This window comes from Ixodes scapularis, unplaced genomic scaffold (assembly GCF_016920785.2).
Source record: "Ixodes scapularis isolate PalLabHiFi unplaced genomic scaffold, ASM1692078v2 PGA_scaffold5__190_contigs__length_132052651, whole genome shotgun sequence".
Lineage (NCBI taxonomy): Eukaryota > Metazoa > Arthropoda > Arachnida > Ixodida > Ixodidae > Ixodes > Ixodes scapularis.
In genome coordinates, this window is record NW_024609880.1 from 56,158,008 (window position 1) to 56,176,278 (window position 18,271).

General features: G+C 47.6%; 2 protein-coding genes across 3 annotated transcripts in view; one reads left to right on the forward strand and one right to left on the reverse strand.

Annotated features, from left to right (window-relative positions):
• Nucleotides 1-18,271, reverse strand: part of LOC115313047 (UPF0764 protein C16orf89) — a 370,567-nt gene that overhangs the window by 149,724 nt on the left and 202,572 nt on the right. The gene's annotated exons all lie outside the window — the stretch shown is intronic.
• The window catches only part of LOC8052376 (maltase-glucoamylase, intestinal), a 79,952-nt gene that overhangs the window by 52,168 nt on the left and 9,513 nt on the right, over nucleotides 1-18,271 (forward strand). Inside the window, exons 11-17 of one of the 2 annotated variants that reach the window (XM_029981396.4) lie at nucleotides 1,733-1,846; nucleotides 5,665-5,749; nucleotides 5,943-6,072; nucleotides 8,191-8,362; nucleotides 10,935-11,051; nucleotides 15,499-15,647; nucleotides 17,038-17,122. In XM_029981396.4, the coding sequence (XP_029837256.2) occupies nucleotides 1,733-1,846; nucleotides 5,665-5,749; nucleotides 5,943-6,072; nucleotides 8,191-8,362; nucleotides 10,935-11,051; nucleotides 15,499-15,647; nucleotides 17,038-17,122 (852 nt within the window). The remainder of the gene's footprint in view (nucleotides 1-1,732; nucleotides 1,847-5,664; nucleotides 5,750-5,942; nucleotides 6,073-8,190; nucleotides 8,363-10,934; nucleotides 11,052-15,498; nucleotides 15,648-17,037; nucleotides 17,123-18,271) is intronic. The other variant, XM_042294022.1, reaches the window with a different exon arrangement.

An 18,271-nucleotide genomic window follows, 5' to 3' on the forward strand; every position in this document is an offset into this window, starting at 1 on the left:
TTAGAATACGGTTAGAAGTCGTCAATACAAACACACACACACATATACACAAAAACAAAAACAAAAAAGACCACCTCCTAGGATGTTTTCTTTCCCCTCTGTCCGATGTCTGTGTTGTGGTGAAAGACATAGATGATATCTATATAGGTCATCGCCCCTTGCAAATTATCGATAGTTCTTGCTTCCAACTGTTAGTAACTAGCATAGAGCTTACTAGAGTTCCTGTATAGCTACCTACGGTAGCAGAGTTGCGCATTCAGCCTCGGCGAGTGGCCGTAGCGCCGGCTTTTCCGCACGCCCTGGATGCTTTGCTCCTCACGTGACTAAATTAGGCGAATAGCGGCGCCGCGCGCGCCGCCGCGCATGGAAAACAGGAGAGGAGGAAAAGGAGGCGGAAAGCAGGGGAACATACGCCGGGGCGCGAGAAACGTCGGTGGAGCGACCGTAAAGGTGGCTTCCTTGCACGTCACCGGATGCTTTGCTCCTCACATGATGCATCTCGGCGAATAGCGGCGTGGCGGCGCGGGGAAAACAAATGCGCAACTCTGGCTCCCGTAGGTAGCCTATACAGGAACTCTAGAGCTTACTAAACCTATGTCAGCTAAAGGTTTAGTGGTAGAAAAAAATTTGATCTATGCTATGCTTCTGATGTGCGGCACAAAATCTAACCTAAGGCTTAACGAAGTTGGTTACTGCGATATCAAGAAGTCTTGGTTGTAAAATGGAACTGCTGTGATGATACTACGTATATACGGAAAAGGGCAGATAACACACTGCCGCCGACAGTATCGCGAACCTGCACGCTGGTTCGGAATTTCGCAGGTACGGTGTCAAACTTTTCGGTGTGTTGAAGGGTTAAAAACTGAGGAAGTTGGTTCTGATTGATTACGAAAAAGAGCACTCCTAAAACGCGGACAAAAGGAGACACGTACGAAACACGGGCACTCACTCAAAGCTGATCGTCTACTTTTTACAGTTCGCCAAAAAGGAAGATACCAAACTCAGTCCGCTCCTGCGTGGTTCACGTGTCCCTCATGTCGTGAAGTGTTACGGCGATAGCCGTTTTGATGAACGTTTAGTAGATCGTTCCAATAACTGCGATAACGATACCCCGCATTCCGCTGGCGCCTTTGCTCGTGCGTTGTCTGTTTATCGGGCATCGTTATCAGGGTGATTGGAACGACCTAGTAAAATTGCCTATTGGCTGGGTTTCGCACCAGATCCCGTGTGTTCTTCGTATGCGTATGTCGTGAACCGCTAAAATTAGAGGAAACATATTTTCGCTAAATTTAGTTAGAAATATTTTTGTCGTACTTATCGGGAATTCAGTGCCTCGCGACATCACACTGTCACGTGATGTTATGGCATCATGTGACGTCAGAATGTCGCATGAGCACCGTTTGCTGATTTCAGAGCGATGGAACTTCCCTAACTTTAAGCATAGCAGTGTGCAGCGGCTCGGCTGTCCCCGCAGTTTCGTTTACGGACACGGTGGTCATGTGTCTTCATGACGTCACGTGACGCCACATATACAGCATTGTACAGCTTATTCACAACACATGTTTTACGCCCCAGTGTTATCAGCATGATCAAGATAGTGTTTGTTTGTATCACTTCGTCCACGTTAGTTTTCACCTGCTTATAGTCGTCCATGAATAACTGTGGCAAATATGAATGCGCACATTTCGAACTTTGTTATATTGTTCGTTTCTGGAAATCTCCTCATTATCAGGGGTGGCCCGGTGCTGTCGTTTTCCCCGACTTTGGGAATCCCAACACGCAGTCCTGGTGGACGGAACAGCTACGTCATTTCCGGGACACGATGCCCTTTGACGGTATTTGGATTGTAAGAATTACTCGTCTATCCGGGCTGTTCACACGCCAAGCCAGAATTTTTTTTTTGTGAACGTAACAAAACATTGGCAATAAACGAGAATGTGTAAACAAAATCTGAAGTGGGAAGCGAGATTTTATACTCCTTTTCATTTCACCAGTCTGACCTAGTGTTGTGCCAAATACACAACAAGGTATTTAAGATAATATACTATAGTCGGTGACAGGTCAAGAACGAAGTGGAAGCTCCTCCCACCTCTTTCCACTTCAGTAGAGCGAACGCTGTAGAGGAGGCGACCTCCTCTCCACCGTTCGCTCCGCTAAAGTGGAAATTTGGGGTGGGAAGAACTTTCACTTCGTTCTTGACCTGCCACCGGCTATAAATACCCATTTGAAAATGTAATGAAGCTACTTTTACTATGAAATTGTAAAAGTAACTTAAATAGTAACTTAAATAAACTTGAGCAGAGTTCATATACTTTGATAAAGTAATTGAATTACATTCGAACATACTCGGAAAGTGGGATGGAAACAGGTAATATAAGAAAAAAAAGTAAGAAAGGGGTGCCCTACTTGTGACTACTTCGCTGAAAATCTTATTTTGCTGTGATCTGTATAACTTTCAACAAGCGACTTAGCTGCTGCAATCGAGCTTACTTAAAAAATAATTCGAAAGACAACATATAATGGGCACCGCAAACATTTTAGGAACGGAAGGGACTCACGTATTCAAGGCATGCCAATAGGCGTGCTTTAGTTTAGCGGCAGGCTCGGCTCATGACGCATTCCACAATAAGTTCGTAACATGCCTTGACGGGATTCGGTGGACTTGGCCCATAGTCCGGCATTGCGTATCCCTAACAGCCGAACTAGAAGTTGATCAGGCAGCCAGACTTGATTATGAGTACGCGAATGAGCGACAAACGTGCATGCCCAGGAAAAAAACATTGTCTGTAGTCAGTTACAGGTTAAGAAAAGTTTTCGAGGAAAAGGAGGGATGGGGAAGAGGAACCAAACGAGATGCTGGAGAGGAGAGGAGGAAACCTCCTCCTCTCTCTAGCGTTCTGTCTGCTTCCTCTTCCCCAGCCTTCCCCAGCCTTCTTCGAAAACATTTCTTAACCTGTAACCGACTATAGAGGACAGCAGCCTCTGTCGCCGATCAAGAGCCAAGAGGGAGGGAGCATTTCAGGTAGAGGTGCTCCTCCCCCGAGCCAAGGGCGAGGAGGAGCACCTCTACCTTCATACTGCGAAAGAAATATTAGGAAGGTCAAAAGAGAAACACAAGTAACTCAGGAGAGTGTCAATGAAATCGATTTCTATCCCTGGCTCCACCTGGCGGAAAACTGGGTTGGAGGATTCTGAGAATGAAACACTGTGCGCATTCGGAAGGAGAAAAACGAAACGCTTTTGAACGAATTCGGGAGTCAAAGTTGAGCCTCAATAGGCACACAGGGGGCTTTGGGAAAGCCCAATCTAGGTCACTGTAGCTCAAAAAAGCCAGCAGGATCTAGCTTTCTTGACTGAGAGAGCGTTTGCGCTCACTTGAAAACGCACTCGTGCATTTTCATACCAGAACTCCCTGAACCGGCGATTTCCGAAAATTGTCCATTGCAACTGCACCGAGCGTTGACGTCACAATCTTCCGCTTGTGGAACCACTCTAGCTTCAAACAAAAGTTGTAAAATCCGGATCAGGTCACCAACACTTTGCTAGTTGCAAGCTTGACGTGGCATTCAAAAGCAACTAAAAAAGAAAAGAAGCGGACAAGAAGACAGATAAAGGTGGTCGTACTTAAGGCTATCCATTTGATCTCTTTTTTTTCGGCTTTCGGAGACTGCGTTTTGCTCGTGCTTGTTTCCTGTCCCGTGTTTGGTCGCTTGCCTCCAAGTCTGCAATCGGTTCAGCCTTGCCCTGGAGTCGCACAATCTCTAGTTCCATTGATTGTTCTGGCGACAGATATTTTGGAAGGTTGAAAAATGTATTTGAGATGCTGAGTACAAGATAGTGAGAAGGGTAATTAATATAGAGTAGCAAATATTCTAGACGAAATGTATTTGCAAGATACCGAAATACTATACCCAAAGTATTTGAAATACAGTATCTTGAGTAGAATATCTAATTGCAAATTGCACCGGTCATTTTGGAGCGGTCCGGGATCAGTAGACCGGATCCGAGATGAAGCACGCGATCCCAACGGAGTCTCTCCGCCTCCGTATCTCCAGTTAAACATATGACCACTCTTCCGGATCGACGGTTGCCTTCCCGTCATTCACCTTCCCGGGAATCTCCTTCCCGCAGTCCCGGATCTCGAAGCACACGCTTTCGCAATCGCGGCGCTAACAACACGTGTTCAGCGCACGAGCGAAGTTAATCATGGTGTGAAAGATGCGTGTCGATAGGAGATGTGCATCAGCATAGCTCACTTGTCTCTTCATCAGAATACTCGTGAACGACGTGTCCAATTACGTCTCGACTTTCGGCCTCTTCTGCAGAGGTCCGAAAAGGCAATGTAATTCATGCGGGACATACAAACAATCCTCGTCGTCGCTGCTACTCGAGCCACTGCTGCTAGAGGACCTGCTCGAGCAACTTGACGACGAACTGTCATCAAGCAGCAGCAGCAGCTGTAAAGGTGGTGGCATTTCGCGAGCGGCCATTACGAATTTCGAGGTGAGATGGCCGGCGAGAAAGGAATTCACGCGAGCGCGCGACGAGGGCTGACCAGGCTGGCTTCCGGTCGAATCCGCTCAAATCGGCGGAGCTGTTTGTCTCAGATCTGGCTCGAGGTCTGCAGTGGGAATCCATAGCGACGAATGGAATACGTCCGTCTCGATCCCGATCGCCCGGTGAAAGAGGCGCGCTCCAGAAAGGTCGATCCCGGCGCGCTCCAAAACGACCAGAGGAATTCGCCAGGCAAAAGTCTGGTTCTGATGACAGCCGGCGCTACGGTTTTGACGTAGCCGATCAAGCAGCGCGGAGAGTGCATCGTCACGGCGCTTATTGCCTCTGCTCCTAATAATTACCGATTAAGCCAATCACTCACGGTAAATGCGCCGCGATCCTGCGCGGTTTTCGTTGCGTGACTATAGTTCAGCCAATGAGAGCAAAGGCACAAAGACGACGGCAGCCGTGATGATGCACTTTTGGAGCTGCTTGATTGGCTCCGTCGAATCGTAGCGTTGGCGCCGGTAGGACTGAACTCACTGACTTCACGGCGCTGTGGTGGCGCTGCTGTCCGTACTGCGCATGTGCAAGCGTTTCACTCCTCCCCGAACTTGGTTTCTGCGCACGCGCAGTGCCCACACCTGATCAGGGCAAAGCGGGCTTGTGTGTAATCACTGTGTTGGTGAATAGCATATCTATTTATTTCACTGCATGTTGAACATTCTTGTTGATGAGGCGAAATTTATAAGACTTCGGACAACTTGTAAGATATCGATGAGTGGGATCCCATATTAAATATATTTCCTCAATTATTTTTATGCTTTTTTTTTTTGGTCACTGGTACGTTTTTGGACTGTGATCGCCGAAATGAGAACCGTCCTGTTATGAGTAACTTAGTTTCCCGGTTTGTGAAATGACGAACATTACCCAAATCAAACCAGGCATAACAGTCGAACGAAGTGTATACGAAATAGTAAGTAATGAACGGAACACTTCGTAGAATTTAAAGAAAAAAACGAAGCTTTACCATAATGTTTGTGTGTCTCGCCTCAAATGGCATAAACAAGTGCCCAGCAATAGCTTGGCTTTCCCTTTTGTTACTTTTGCACGTCGCATAGACCTGTAGGAGAGAACGGCTGTTACTGATACTCGCTCTTTCAACATCAGAGTGCCAACGAACCTTCCAACTATGCCAACGGATCAACCAGTGGCTGTCTTCATGATAATCTCAACCGACCTCCATACATACCGAGTGAGTATTTTTTTCCTTCTATTTACACTACGAGGAAAAGACGGCTTGAACCAACCTGAGAGGATCTAAGAACATCATCCTGATTTGTTGATTGAGGCTGTGCAGCGCAGCAAATAGGGTTACAGTGTCACACGTTTTCAATTAAACCAGCCTAGTGTAGACGTTGCTAATGATCACTCCTTTTCCTTTCCAGAAATCAAAGGAAGCAGTCTGTTTGAGCGCACACTGTGCATGGACGCCGTGCACTGGCTCAAGGGAAGAAAGCATCACCACTACAACGTTCACAGCCTGTACGGGCACACCATGGCGGTGGCCACTGTCAAGTAAGACACCTTCGGAGGGTCCAGAGAAGGAGAGGAAGCGGTCGCCGACGTTTCGCTAAAAAAAAAAAAGAAAACGATTCCGCTCTCAGGCCTATGCTTCCGAGTGCATGGTTCATTTCAACACTTTCTTATAGTGTTGCCCACTCTGTGATGGCCATGGAGCCTCATTGAGAAGGCGATGCAGACGCCTTTTTGACACGGAAAGCATGTGCCTATACACCTTTTCCACAAGGACGCAGCCGTCTTGAATGTCGTTACTTCTGGTATAGGTTAAAATATCGTTTTGATCTCTCCACGACACTGGAAAGAGGTCAGGAGAAGTGCGTGATTTTCAGAGATTCTTGTTTGGCTTCACCTATAGTTTCGCGCATATTGCAGGTTGCAATATTTTATTATTTTTTCGTCCCCCCTACCAGATAAGAAGTCCACGGAAGTGAGAACGAAAGGAAACGAAAAACGTCCATAGACAATTGCAAGCATGGCGTCCCGACTGGTGCCCAATGCGTGCATGCGCGTGCTGCGTGAGCGTGACCATTGCTATGGAAAGCTTGCAACTGCGCGGGGGATATGGCGGCGACCAGTCGCCTTGCTTGCAATCGTCTATGGGAGAGCAATATGGCTTGTTCTCCTTACTAAGCGAACCCAGAAACGATACTTTTCGTTTACCTAAATAATGGTGAGCATAAATCCAAGAGAGGCCAACCTCGCGTTGAGCCGAGTGTAAGTTGCGTGATCACGTGCTGCTCGTGTGAGCTGCGTTTGAGTAGTCTCAAACGCATGAGCTGCGTTTGACTGTAGTCAATTAAGGGCGAATCTCACGACTATATAGCATTTCAGTGTTTACAAATTCACAGCCCAGCGTGTGATCTCCAGAGTTCGGCACTCGCCTGTTAGTCGTTTCGGAAAACGAGCACATCGCGCACCATACGCACGAACGCGGAAAATGGTACCGGCCTGAAGCGGTTTCCTGGAAAAGTCTATAGGGAGTATTCACTGGACGCCATATTTGTGGGTGCTGTTTTGAGCGCATGTTCAGAACGAGCTCACATCAATAGGCTGCTAAGACCGGCACTCTCGATGGTGCGGAATGCACGTTGCAAAAGAACTGTGGAAGCTCGCCATCAGCACGCGCTCAGCATTCGCGCACACAGCTATGGCCGCCAGTGAATACACCCTATACGCTAGCAAGCTTTGTGAAGCAAAGACCGAAAAAAAATAACCCATTTCGGACCCTTGAAACTGCACCTTAAAGGGGTACTCCGCCGATTTCTTCATGGTACCCGATTTGCTTGAAATTTTGCTAAACTCGCCAAACAACATCGCCAAAATAGTATCCCAAATATTAGGTCAAAATAACTTTTTTTTACGAAGTTATTGAATTTACAATTTTGGTCCTCACTGTGTTTTTCAAACTGAAAGTCTCTACTGGCAACAACGAAAAAGTGACGTCAGTGGAAGTGCAGGGGTTTACTCTTTGGACTGTAGAATTTGTTCCCAACTGATTCGAAGCAGTTTCATGGTGTCAAATAAATGCTTTGGAAGCTCGCTCCAGTCCCCGCGCTCCAGCACGGAACAAATGATTGGCATAATCTATTTTTTAGACTGCTCGCCCGACTGACAAGCTTGCCTTCCACTGACGTCTAGGCCCTGAGAAGGGCGGGTATATTTGAATGTTGGTTTTTGCATCATTTTCATTTGCCGATTTCGCAATAACTATTATGAATTTCACGATACTAAATAACGTACCAGAAAGGGTAAAGGCCGGGAAGTCAGAAAATATAGTTAGTTGAGGTAGCTCAAAAATCGCTGGAGTACTTTGGGTTCAGACAGGTTGTATGCGAGTATACTTGTATCTAATTTGCGCCAGTTTGCTAGTGCTAAGTATGCAACACTCGAACGCGATATTGTTTGATGGTCCACGACCTATTAAACTATTTACGTAAGATAAATGAGCGATTTTTCGAGTTCCAGCGCAGCATATACTAATTTTGATAGCGTAGTATAACGTGCTGTGTGAATTGAATGGCTAATTTTAATATGACTGCCTCAGAGTTCTATTCCCATGCCGTATCCACATGCCCAACTAATTATATTTGTAATTTGGTTTTCCATCTGCAGTTCTCTGAAGGAGCTGTTCGGTGCCAGACGCAGCCTAGTCATGTCCCGCTCGACGTTCGTGGGCAGCGGTCGCTACGTGGGCCACTGGTTGGGAGACAACGCCAGCCGCTGGCCGGACATGGCACGCTCTCTTCCGGCCATCCTAGACTTCTCGCTGTTCGGCATTCCCCTGGTACGGCATTAGCTGGTTACTTGCAATGTGCGTCCTATAGCGCTCACAATAGGCACCACTTTACGTGTGTTGGTGATACCCCTGTGTGCCATTCGTTCATTCACTGCACACATATAGCGTAGAATTCCGAATGAACGCCCTGTGGAGAGGTAAAGGGGGAGAAATATGACGTGGGCGAGATTTCCTGGTGACTGATTGGTCGGGATTTTACGATACACGCTCATTCGCACCTCATTAATGAACAAATGAAGCTCATTGTTTAGGAAGGAACACTCATTCGTAAACACTTTTATATGCGCGGCAGGTTTACCGCAGTCATTAGTTCCTTACATGGGTGAGTTTGGTGTTACGCGCTTTAAAGCGAAGCAAGGGTCATAGAAGGACGGGCTCTATACTTCGTGTTACCCTACGGTAGACTAAAGCCAGAAGCTACGAACCGCCAGATCCAATCACGAGCCACTTAGACATTGCGTGGTATTTCGCTTCTTTGAACGTATCGGTGCCCGCGTCTCGGATCACTGATGGGAATGGGCGGACAGTGGTTCAGATCGACCATGAGTGACTCAACATTTTTACATCGCAAAGAAAGGCACGACGTATTGGCTCCTTGCAGTGTCAAAGCTATAAAAATGACGCAGCGTTTTTGGATTCGGAGCATTATTCGTCCAAACCTCATCAATGCTAAGCGTGTGATAGTTTAGCGTGGAACGTGATTGGACCTGGCGGCCCGTGGCTTTGGCCTTTAGTCCATCGTAGGATGAGACGAAGTATACAGAACAGTTCTTTGCTCTCTGGCTGTCAACCAGCTACGAAACGTAAAGAAACGAAAACACTCTTTTTGGTTGTTTCTTTTGGTTCACTATATATGCTATTGTGAAACCGCATTGATCACGACCCAGGCACGTGGTGACGCATTTATATGACTCTTGTTTTTAAGAAAAAAGTTATTTGCGGTTTGCAACAATCGGTACGCGGCCCATGAAAAATAAAGTACCCTGTTTTTATTAAGCTGTCAGTTCCTCCAGCTATACACCGCGGTGTTTATAAAGAGTCAACTCGATGGCCTCTGAAACCAACGTTTTGCTTTCCTCGATAAGAGCAACTCCGGCCAAAACTCAAAATGAAATAAATTACTGGTATCGCTGTAGTGACACAGAATACGACCCGAGCCAAAATATTACGTCCGTGGGACGCCGCATTCTCAATTAATGCCGATAATAAAAATGCGACCCGCCGCGAGCCGCTGCTCCTTAGCGGGCAGCCAGCGGGTTGCCGATCGCTAAAGCAACATTGGGCCGTGATGTCAGTATCGTTCTCTTTTTTTCCTCCGGTCCGGGCGTTCCGCGGAGTGCGCTTCTTTGAGCCGCTACCACCGCTACTTCGGCTTGTGATTGGCGTGTCTAGCCGTTGCTTTTATCTGTAGCCCGTGTAGCTTCGGTATAGACTTTTGTTCATTTGCTTGTGAGGACTCCAAGACTCGTTTTAGCGAGCAACTCGGTGCGCCCAAGACTGCCCAGCTGTTCCTCGAAAGATGCCGAGTGCAACTTGTAGCGCTGTTGGTTTCTCAAACAATCCGCTGCACAACCCGGAGGTGCTTTTTCACAAGTTTCCGACCGACCGGAGATTGGAGAAGGTGTGGGTGAACGCTGTTCGACGAGTGGACTTTGGATTTCGGCTTTTACGCGCCCGAGGAAAAAAGAACGAAAAAACAGACGTGTACAGCCTAGCACACGTGTGTTCGGGCGCCGCGGCCCACGCCGGAGAGCCTCAAAGCTTCGTGTCTGAGACTGACCCGCAGCGCGAAAGCGAGAGGGCCCCCAGTACTGTACGTCACTGGCAGCGCGGCGTAGAGCAACGCCGCTCCATCCACGAGACCCGATGACAATTTAGGCCTAGCGACGAATACGGAAAACCGCACGCACGGCGACAGCCGCCGAGTACGGCACCGAACGAGTTCACTCGTTTTTCAGTCGCTAGCTTTTGGATATACAAGCGACGAGTACGGCAGAGCGCACGTACGGCGGCGGCCGCCGAGTATACAGCACCGAACGAGTTCACGGGTTTTCCAGTCGCTAGCTTTTGGGTATACGCACTAACTCTTGCTACATATGCTGGATATCTACCACGTATACAGAATTAAAACAAAATCAGCTTACCTCCTATCTTTAGACGGCTAGCGCAACAGAGATGGGTGCCGCTCGACCTGTGTACTCGATGAACGAGAACGATCCTGACGTCACGTTCACATAGCAGCTGATTTTCAGTGTTGCCGGGGCCTCGAGCGGCCAGTTTCGGCTTTGTTGGCCGCGCCCCAAACAAAACTTTGAGGCGTCGATATCTTAAAACTATGCACAATAACGAGAAAAAATTACACTTTGCAATTCAGGGACGCTGACTGCACTAAAAGCAATCATCATCGCCAAATCAAAAGTATGGACCGGAGTTGCCCTTTAGCATTTGCTGGAAACGTTCTTCAAGCCCAGCATTTTAAAACGAGGATTTCCATCAAAATTTGGATTTGTCGTTCTTTAATTAGTTGGGTCGTGTTAAAAAGCTCGCATCATTGTTCCAGGTGGGCGCCGACGTCTGCGGTTTCTACGACGACGCTCAAGAAGAACTCTGTCTGCGCTGGACGCAGCTGGGCATTTTTTACCCGCTCTTTCGAAACAACAACGCCATCGACAGCACTGTGAGTTCCCAACTATACAAAACTTTAGCTAATCCTTCCCTTAACAGAGTAACAATTTCTTAGGATGGAAGGAAGGGGATATCATGAAGACAGAGAGATAGATTAACCCGTGTAATTGTCCCGGTTTGCGAGCCTGTGCAGGAGGGTAATAGGGAGGTTAACGGACAGATTTAAAGAGGAGCCCTAGGGCAGTCAGCTGTCTGACAAGTACTACTTGACCGTCATATCGAAACAAACACTTCCATCAATATGGTAATAAAGCGTGCACCCTCAAGAAAAAAGGGTGTCAAAAGGTGTATTCTCACACCCTTTGTCCCGTATAATACACCCCAAACTTCAAATCGAGGTACAGCGCCCTACAGTCGAACAGACGGCCCGAAATTTTACGAGGGGCTTGATAGCCGTGTGGTACAACTTATTAAGATACCTAATGTACATTTTACTGACTACAACAACAAAAAAAAAAAAAAAATCGGGGTTTTTTTTGGCCTTACTGTAAAAGCTCGGTGTTTTCTTTTGGGGGGCATGTGATACGTACTATAGCTAATTAAAATGTTATATCGCACCATTATCAAGCCCCTCGTAAAATTTGGGGCCGTCTGTTCGACTCTAGGACTCAGCACGTCGAAATGAAGTTTTGGGGTATTTTAGATGGGACAAAGGGTGTAACGATACACCCTTTTACACAGTTTTTTCTTGAGAGTGTGGGAAACAAACCACGGGCACCTGCATATCCCAACTGGTGGCGAGCAGGGACTGTTCTCGAAAGCCAAAGTTGAAATTTTGCTTCTTGTTTCTTTTTTTTTTTATTACAATCGACTCAAGTAAGACTATGCTAAAATCATAACTGCATTTCAACCCAACTAAAAAACAACAACAAAAGAACAGTGCCATGCATATTTTGGAATCTACACCACTAAAAAATTGGCTAGTTTAGGGATGCTAAAAGCCAGCTCATTTTTAATGATAAATTTGTTTGCAAACGCTTCGGAGTGGGGAGAAAAAGGCCTGGCAAATTGAGCGACAATAAAAACCTCGCGTCACTTGCCATTTCTTAAAAAAAAAAAAGAGGATATTTCCTGTTTCTCTTCCACGAACGCCAAACGCATTGGTGACGTTCTTTCATGGCAACCACAGAAGCCATGCTAAAACTATCACCTTCTCACAAAGTCGCTTTCGAAAATTGTTTCCGAGTACGTATACACGCACTTGGCCAGTGCCTCTACCGTACCGTGTTCTCTGCTGAAGCACATTGCACCTACATCACTACTATGTGTTTGCAGGTAAGCGAGGTGACCGTGGCACCGACTAGTGGTGCAAATCCGGTAGCCGGTGGTTGTTCCCAATTGTTCTCGCCAGAACAAAACAAATTTGTAGTTGCGAGATGTCCGCTGCAGAAAGCAGGCGTTCAACAGCAAGGTCACAACAATGGCCGCTAATGTGACGTCAGTGTAAACCATATATAGAACTGCCAGGAACATTCTCATGCCTTTTTTACATTCACTCAGCTTGACACAAGCACACAAACAAATTCTAAACAATCTCGCAACCAATCTTGATTTTATAAATTAGGCCGCCCCAATGTGTACGTGTTTTCCTGTTCTAGGGTGCGCGATTCCCGCCATGGCCCGTTTTCATCTGGATGAACATTGTGTCGGCTTGTAGTTGTCTGGTTGCTACTGCGTAGTGCACGCCAAAGATTCCCGGTTAGCAGTCTTCCTGCGTGGGCTAAATTTATCATCTACATCATTAATCAGTATCGCCAACCATACCTCAAAAAAAAAAAAAAAAAGCGAACCGCGATCCTTTGTTGTTTAAACATTCCGCGTGTAATTTGTTTATGTTTTTGTTTTTCCTAGCCTAAAGTATCAGGTCCTCATTTCCCTTTTTTGTTCTGAGGCACGTGATAAATCGCCGTCCGGATCGACCTCTATTGGGAAATTTTCTTGGTGCATGCATTTGGAGAGCGTTTTGAAGCGCTATTTCTTTGGTACCCTCTTGGAGCACTTGCTCGACATCTGCCGCACTAAAGACGCGAGCATGAAGCGCTTTTGGATCGCTCCAAAACCACCGACGGAATTCTACACAAGATTGCCCGGTAGCGTATTTTTAAAAATTGGTCGTGGATATGTTTCTACAGCCTTGAAGTTAGTCTGGCTCTAACGAGCGACTTGTCTCTCAGCTGTAGATGAGCAATTTAGCCAGTGCAGTACAACTGTTAGCCTGGAATGGTTAACGCACATCACGCAGTAGTGATACACGACCGTACACCGGTACGATGCTCATCCAAATCAAAACGAGCAGGGCTGGGGATTGAGCCGAGGACCCTGGGTTTTGCAGTGCGAGCTTTCTCTCCACGTGCTCCTAACTGGTGTGCGCTAGACCACTCGACCACCGATCTCCCTAGCATATTTGCAAACGCGAGGCGATACTCGCGCCGGATTGGCTCCTCCTCGAGGAGGACGCTGTGCTGTCTCACATAGCAACAGGCGGTTGCTGGTCCGGCCTTGATTGTTCGCGTTGCGCGTGTAGCACTGGTGCGCGTTTTAGCTTTTCACCTACCCCCCCCCCCCCCCCCCCCCCTTCTCTGTTCACGCCGCTTCGCGGCTTCGTTTTTTTCACGCGAAGCTGCGTGAAAAAAAAAAGGAAGGCAAGGGGGGGGGGGGGGGGGGGTGCAGGTTAAAACTTAAAACGCGCGCCCATTTATAGTGATTCACGCGCAACGTGCCGACTGCCGGCCGGCGCAGCAACCGCTCGTCGTCCTGTGTGACAACACAGCTTCCTCCTCGAGGAGCAGCCAATCCAGCGCGAGCGGCCTTGCCATGCCGCGTATCGCCTTCCGTTTACAAATACGTTGTCCAGTATTTTGCCGCCTCCTTATATCACTCAATTCTTTTTCTTTTGTTTTTGTTTCAATTGTTCCTGTGATTTTGTTTGTTGAGTTTGGATGCTGAAAAAACTCGCACGACCCTAAGAAGAAGGGCATTGATGCACCCTATAAAAAGAGTGTGGTTATCATTTGGGCCCGTTCTCGTTCTGACCTTCTCGTTTGCACCTTCTCAAAATGAGCATTCCCAAAAACGTCCCTCTCGGATGGATCTGCCGCATTTGATCCGTTCTCGTTGCATCCTTCGAGTTTCATCCTCTAAGAAAAGAAAAAAGAATCAAATGGGGGCACTTTGAGGTGTCGGTGTTATGGCTGGGTCATCACGTATCTCTGAAGAAGCTTCTTTAAGCCCGCCTCCCCCCTCCCCCCCAAAAAAAAAATTGGGTTGTGTGTGTGTTTATACAGCCTAGAACTTGGTCTGCCTCACAGGGGCGACGAGTCTCCCAGCTGTAGATGAGAAATTTAGCCAGTGCGGTACAGCCGCTAGCCTGGGGTCTTTAACGTGCATCACGCAGTAGTGATACACGACCGCACGCCGGTACGATGCTCATCCAGATCGAAACGGGCAGGGGTGGGGCTCGAACCCAGGATCCCTGGGTTCTGCACGTGCTCCGAGCTGGTGTGCGCTAGACCACTCGGCCACCAATCCCCCTGATCCCCCCCTCCCAACTCGCCTATACTCTGTGTCACCTTGTGTTGTACCGCACGAAAGGCTACAAGCGCGAGCTCCTTGCTCTATGGCACACCTCGGCGGCACAAGCTCCCGTGCACCAAGGGCAGCTGCCAACGCTATGAGCTCGCGCTTCTAGCCTTCGCTGCGGTACAACATAAGGTGAAACGGAGTATAGACGCAAGCGCTCACATACGCATGCACACGTGCATGCTTTAGTCTTGCGGTTTGGCTAATAGTTCCTGGAATACGCCCCCTCTGCTCTTGAAACGCGTGCTGCAAAGCTGAAAACCCGCTCGTTGGGTTGTCCGGAAGTGCTAGCAGGCGCTGGGCAATAAAACACCAAACTGCTCTTTTGTGTCAAAGGAAGGCTTCGTATTTCTCTCTTTTCCCGGAAAAGTGCACTTGGAGTGGTTTTCTCGCCCCCCCCCCCCACACACACACACGCACACACACACACTCCCTACTCTGTTTTTTTCTTAAATTGGACTGCAGTATACGCTACGAGCCGTCGGTGCTTATCCAGGGCTGAAAACGTATTACGCGCCATTCGGTCCTATATAGTGCGAACGGGACCAAATGCGAACAAACCGGTTTAGATGTTTTGAGAAGGTTCAAACGAGAAGGTCCAAACGAGAATGGGGTGCGAGAAGGTCCAAACGAGAATGGGATGTTTTGAGACACACCCATAAAAAGAAGCCACCGTCAGCGCAAGAAACACGGGGTGACAAGTTCCGAGCATTATCGTTCAACTAGCCATTCAGAGGGTGGCATTAGCCTATATGAACAGCGACGAACTAATCACGAAGAATGAACGTAACGATCAGCGCACTACCTTTTAATGGCGCTTCTCCCTGTATAATTTTACGGCGACTCACTGTTGTCTACAGGCACAAGACCCGTCAGCCTTCAGCGAAGAGTTCCAGGCCGTTGTGCGGCGAGCACTGCGCGTACGTTACGAGCTGCTCCCTTTCCTGTACACCCTGTTCCATCACGCGCACACAAGAGGATCCACGGTGGCAAGACCCCTGTTCCACGTGTGAGTCTCGTGTGCGACTTCGCAGCCCCGTTCCGTTCGAAACTAGAGAGAGAGCAGCTATAAAAGAACACGAAGAGAGTTTCGCAATTTAGTGGCGGACGCTTCCGGTGCGCAGATGTGGTGCATGTGACCGCACGTCCGCTGTCACGTGATGAAGAGGGCAGCGGGAAGAGAGCTGCGAGGCAGTGCGAAGACACTTGCAGACGATCGAGGATTTCGCCTAGCAGCAACCACGCGGCGGCCCCGATCGAACATTTGAACACACTCAAAACATGGGCCATATAATGAGAACATATTCGGCGAGCAAGTGGTCTAAATTGTTCCTTCGGCGCATCCGAACGCAAAAAGGGGCGCGCAAATCAAAGCGCAGCATAGAGAAGGCGTAAAGGACGCGCGATTACGAGGCAGACACGCTCGCGCCGCCATTGGTTGAGGTCGGAGGTAAACAAACGCACCTGGACGTATTCGGGTGGTTAAACAAGCGCGCGAGGGATCCCAAGCACCCAAGTGGCTGACCAACATGAACAACATATGCGTTTTGATCGCTTCGATTCAGCGATTTCAAACTGCAATCGTGAAGAAAAGATTCCCGGTTTTCTGTGCTTCGTTTTTAGCAGTTCGGCTCACTAAGTTGGCGTTTATTTTCCTTAAATAATATCGTAGCACAAAGTAATATATGCGGGTAGGCATTCGAGCCCAGAAAGTGAAAGTACAGCAGTAGCAACCTAAGGAATGTGTGTGGTTTTTCTTGCAGCCTCTCTGATCTCATATCGTTTAAGGAGCAACGTTATGGCTCGAAAATCATTAATTTGACCGAGGGGCGGTTTAGACGTGTAGTGGTTATGATATCGTTCCGTTATTCTTTATATGGTAGTGCCACCTTTTATATCACCCGATGCCGGCATGCAGCGCGCGATCACGAATACAAAAAAAAAAAAAAAAGAGTCGTGAATCAAAATGGCGACGTAATACTCGCTAACCCAGCAAAAACTGAACTAAACTCTGGAACCACTTGTTTGCGTCTAGCAGAAAAAAATCAATAAAAAATAATCGTTATTTAAATTGTCATATAAGATACGTCCTACAAGAGACGTGTATCCGTTAAGGTACCCTAGGGTAAAGGTCCGCAAACGTTTCAGGCCCGCGACTCCCCAAAACACATAAAACTGCCAATCGAGCCGCCCGTTTCCCTGAGCCTCCCGCAACCCCTATTTGCGCATCTCGGCTCGAGGATACCAGTCTTTACTGAAATAAATAGATTTTACTGGTGTTTTTACACCTCCAACTTTTCTGCTGCTGATATCGCAACGTAAACGACTAAGAAGTGTGATTTCTTCTGAGATTGAAACGAGGCCGCCGAATATAGCTCATGTTAAATTGTGTTGCTCAGGTTCCCAGACGACCCGACTGCACTCGATGTCGATCGACAGTTCATGTGGGGAGAGTCGCTGCTAATCACGCCGGTGCTTGAACAGGTGAGGAAGGCCCTTTAAATATCTCTGTACCTGAGAAGAACGTTAACTCTCTAAGACAGGCCAGTCAAATGGGCAGTGTGGAGAAATTTCTGAATGCCTACCTTATTGTTCCCAGTTGTCATGCTCAAGTTTTCAGGATCAAGTCTAGTCACTGTGTGCCGAAATTGCAATGCGAAACTGTTGTTTTGTTGCAGGACAGCAGTCAGTATTGAAAATTGCGACATGAGCCCATATGCCTTCTAAAAAATATCAACGCCCAAGAAGTTATATTGCACCTAGAGGAATCTATAGATGCGTTCAGTTCAGCTGTACTTCGTCTCGCCTTACCATAGACCAAACACCAAGCTTACAAGCGCGAGCACGTAGCTTTGACTGGTGCTACCGCTGTACGTGTAGTGGTGCAGTCGTGGCTCGATCGAACGCAAGGAGCTCCTCGCTTGTAGCCTTTACCATTAGTTCACGTTCAGGTGAGACGTTCTAGATGGGGATGAGCTGCATGCATTACGAGGTTCCAATAAACTAATACAGCGAGAATTGAGCTGAAATTTGACTTCTTTAGAAAGTTGTATGCTCAACAAATTTTACGTTCAAGCTCTCTTTTCATTTCCCGAAATAGTTGTCACCCAATAGCGAATTGACGGAACAGGCGCGTGGTACAAAGTTTGTATTTTAGTTACGACTCATGAAATGTTGTTATTTTGACAAAAGGCTCATTCACACAATCGCGTTTGATTGCGTTGAGACTGCTTGCGTCGAGCTGTTGCTATGGCGACCCCTACGACAAGCCAATGGGGAGGCGTTGGGCTGCACGACGCAACGCAGCGCAACGCAGCGCAACGCAATCTACGCAACTGTGTGAAGGAGCCTTAAGTGTTTAGGTTTTACAAGGTAAAAGCGCAACAATTCGAGACAAAAAAAACAAGGAGGGCACAGACACAGCGCTGCGTTAATGCACAGCATATAAACTAACGCCTCTAAGGCACCTTAGACGGCTCGCGAAAATTAGTTTCTTAACGTATCCCGCTACAATTTACTACGAAGGTGCAAGCAGGTGGTGGAAGTTTACAGTGAAAAAAAATCAATAAATAAACTTACCACGTTCAAAAAAAAAAAAACAAAAAAACAACTGTCTTGGGCTATTTATGCAGC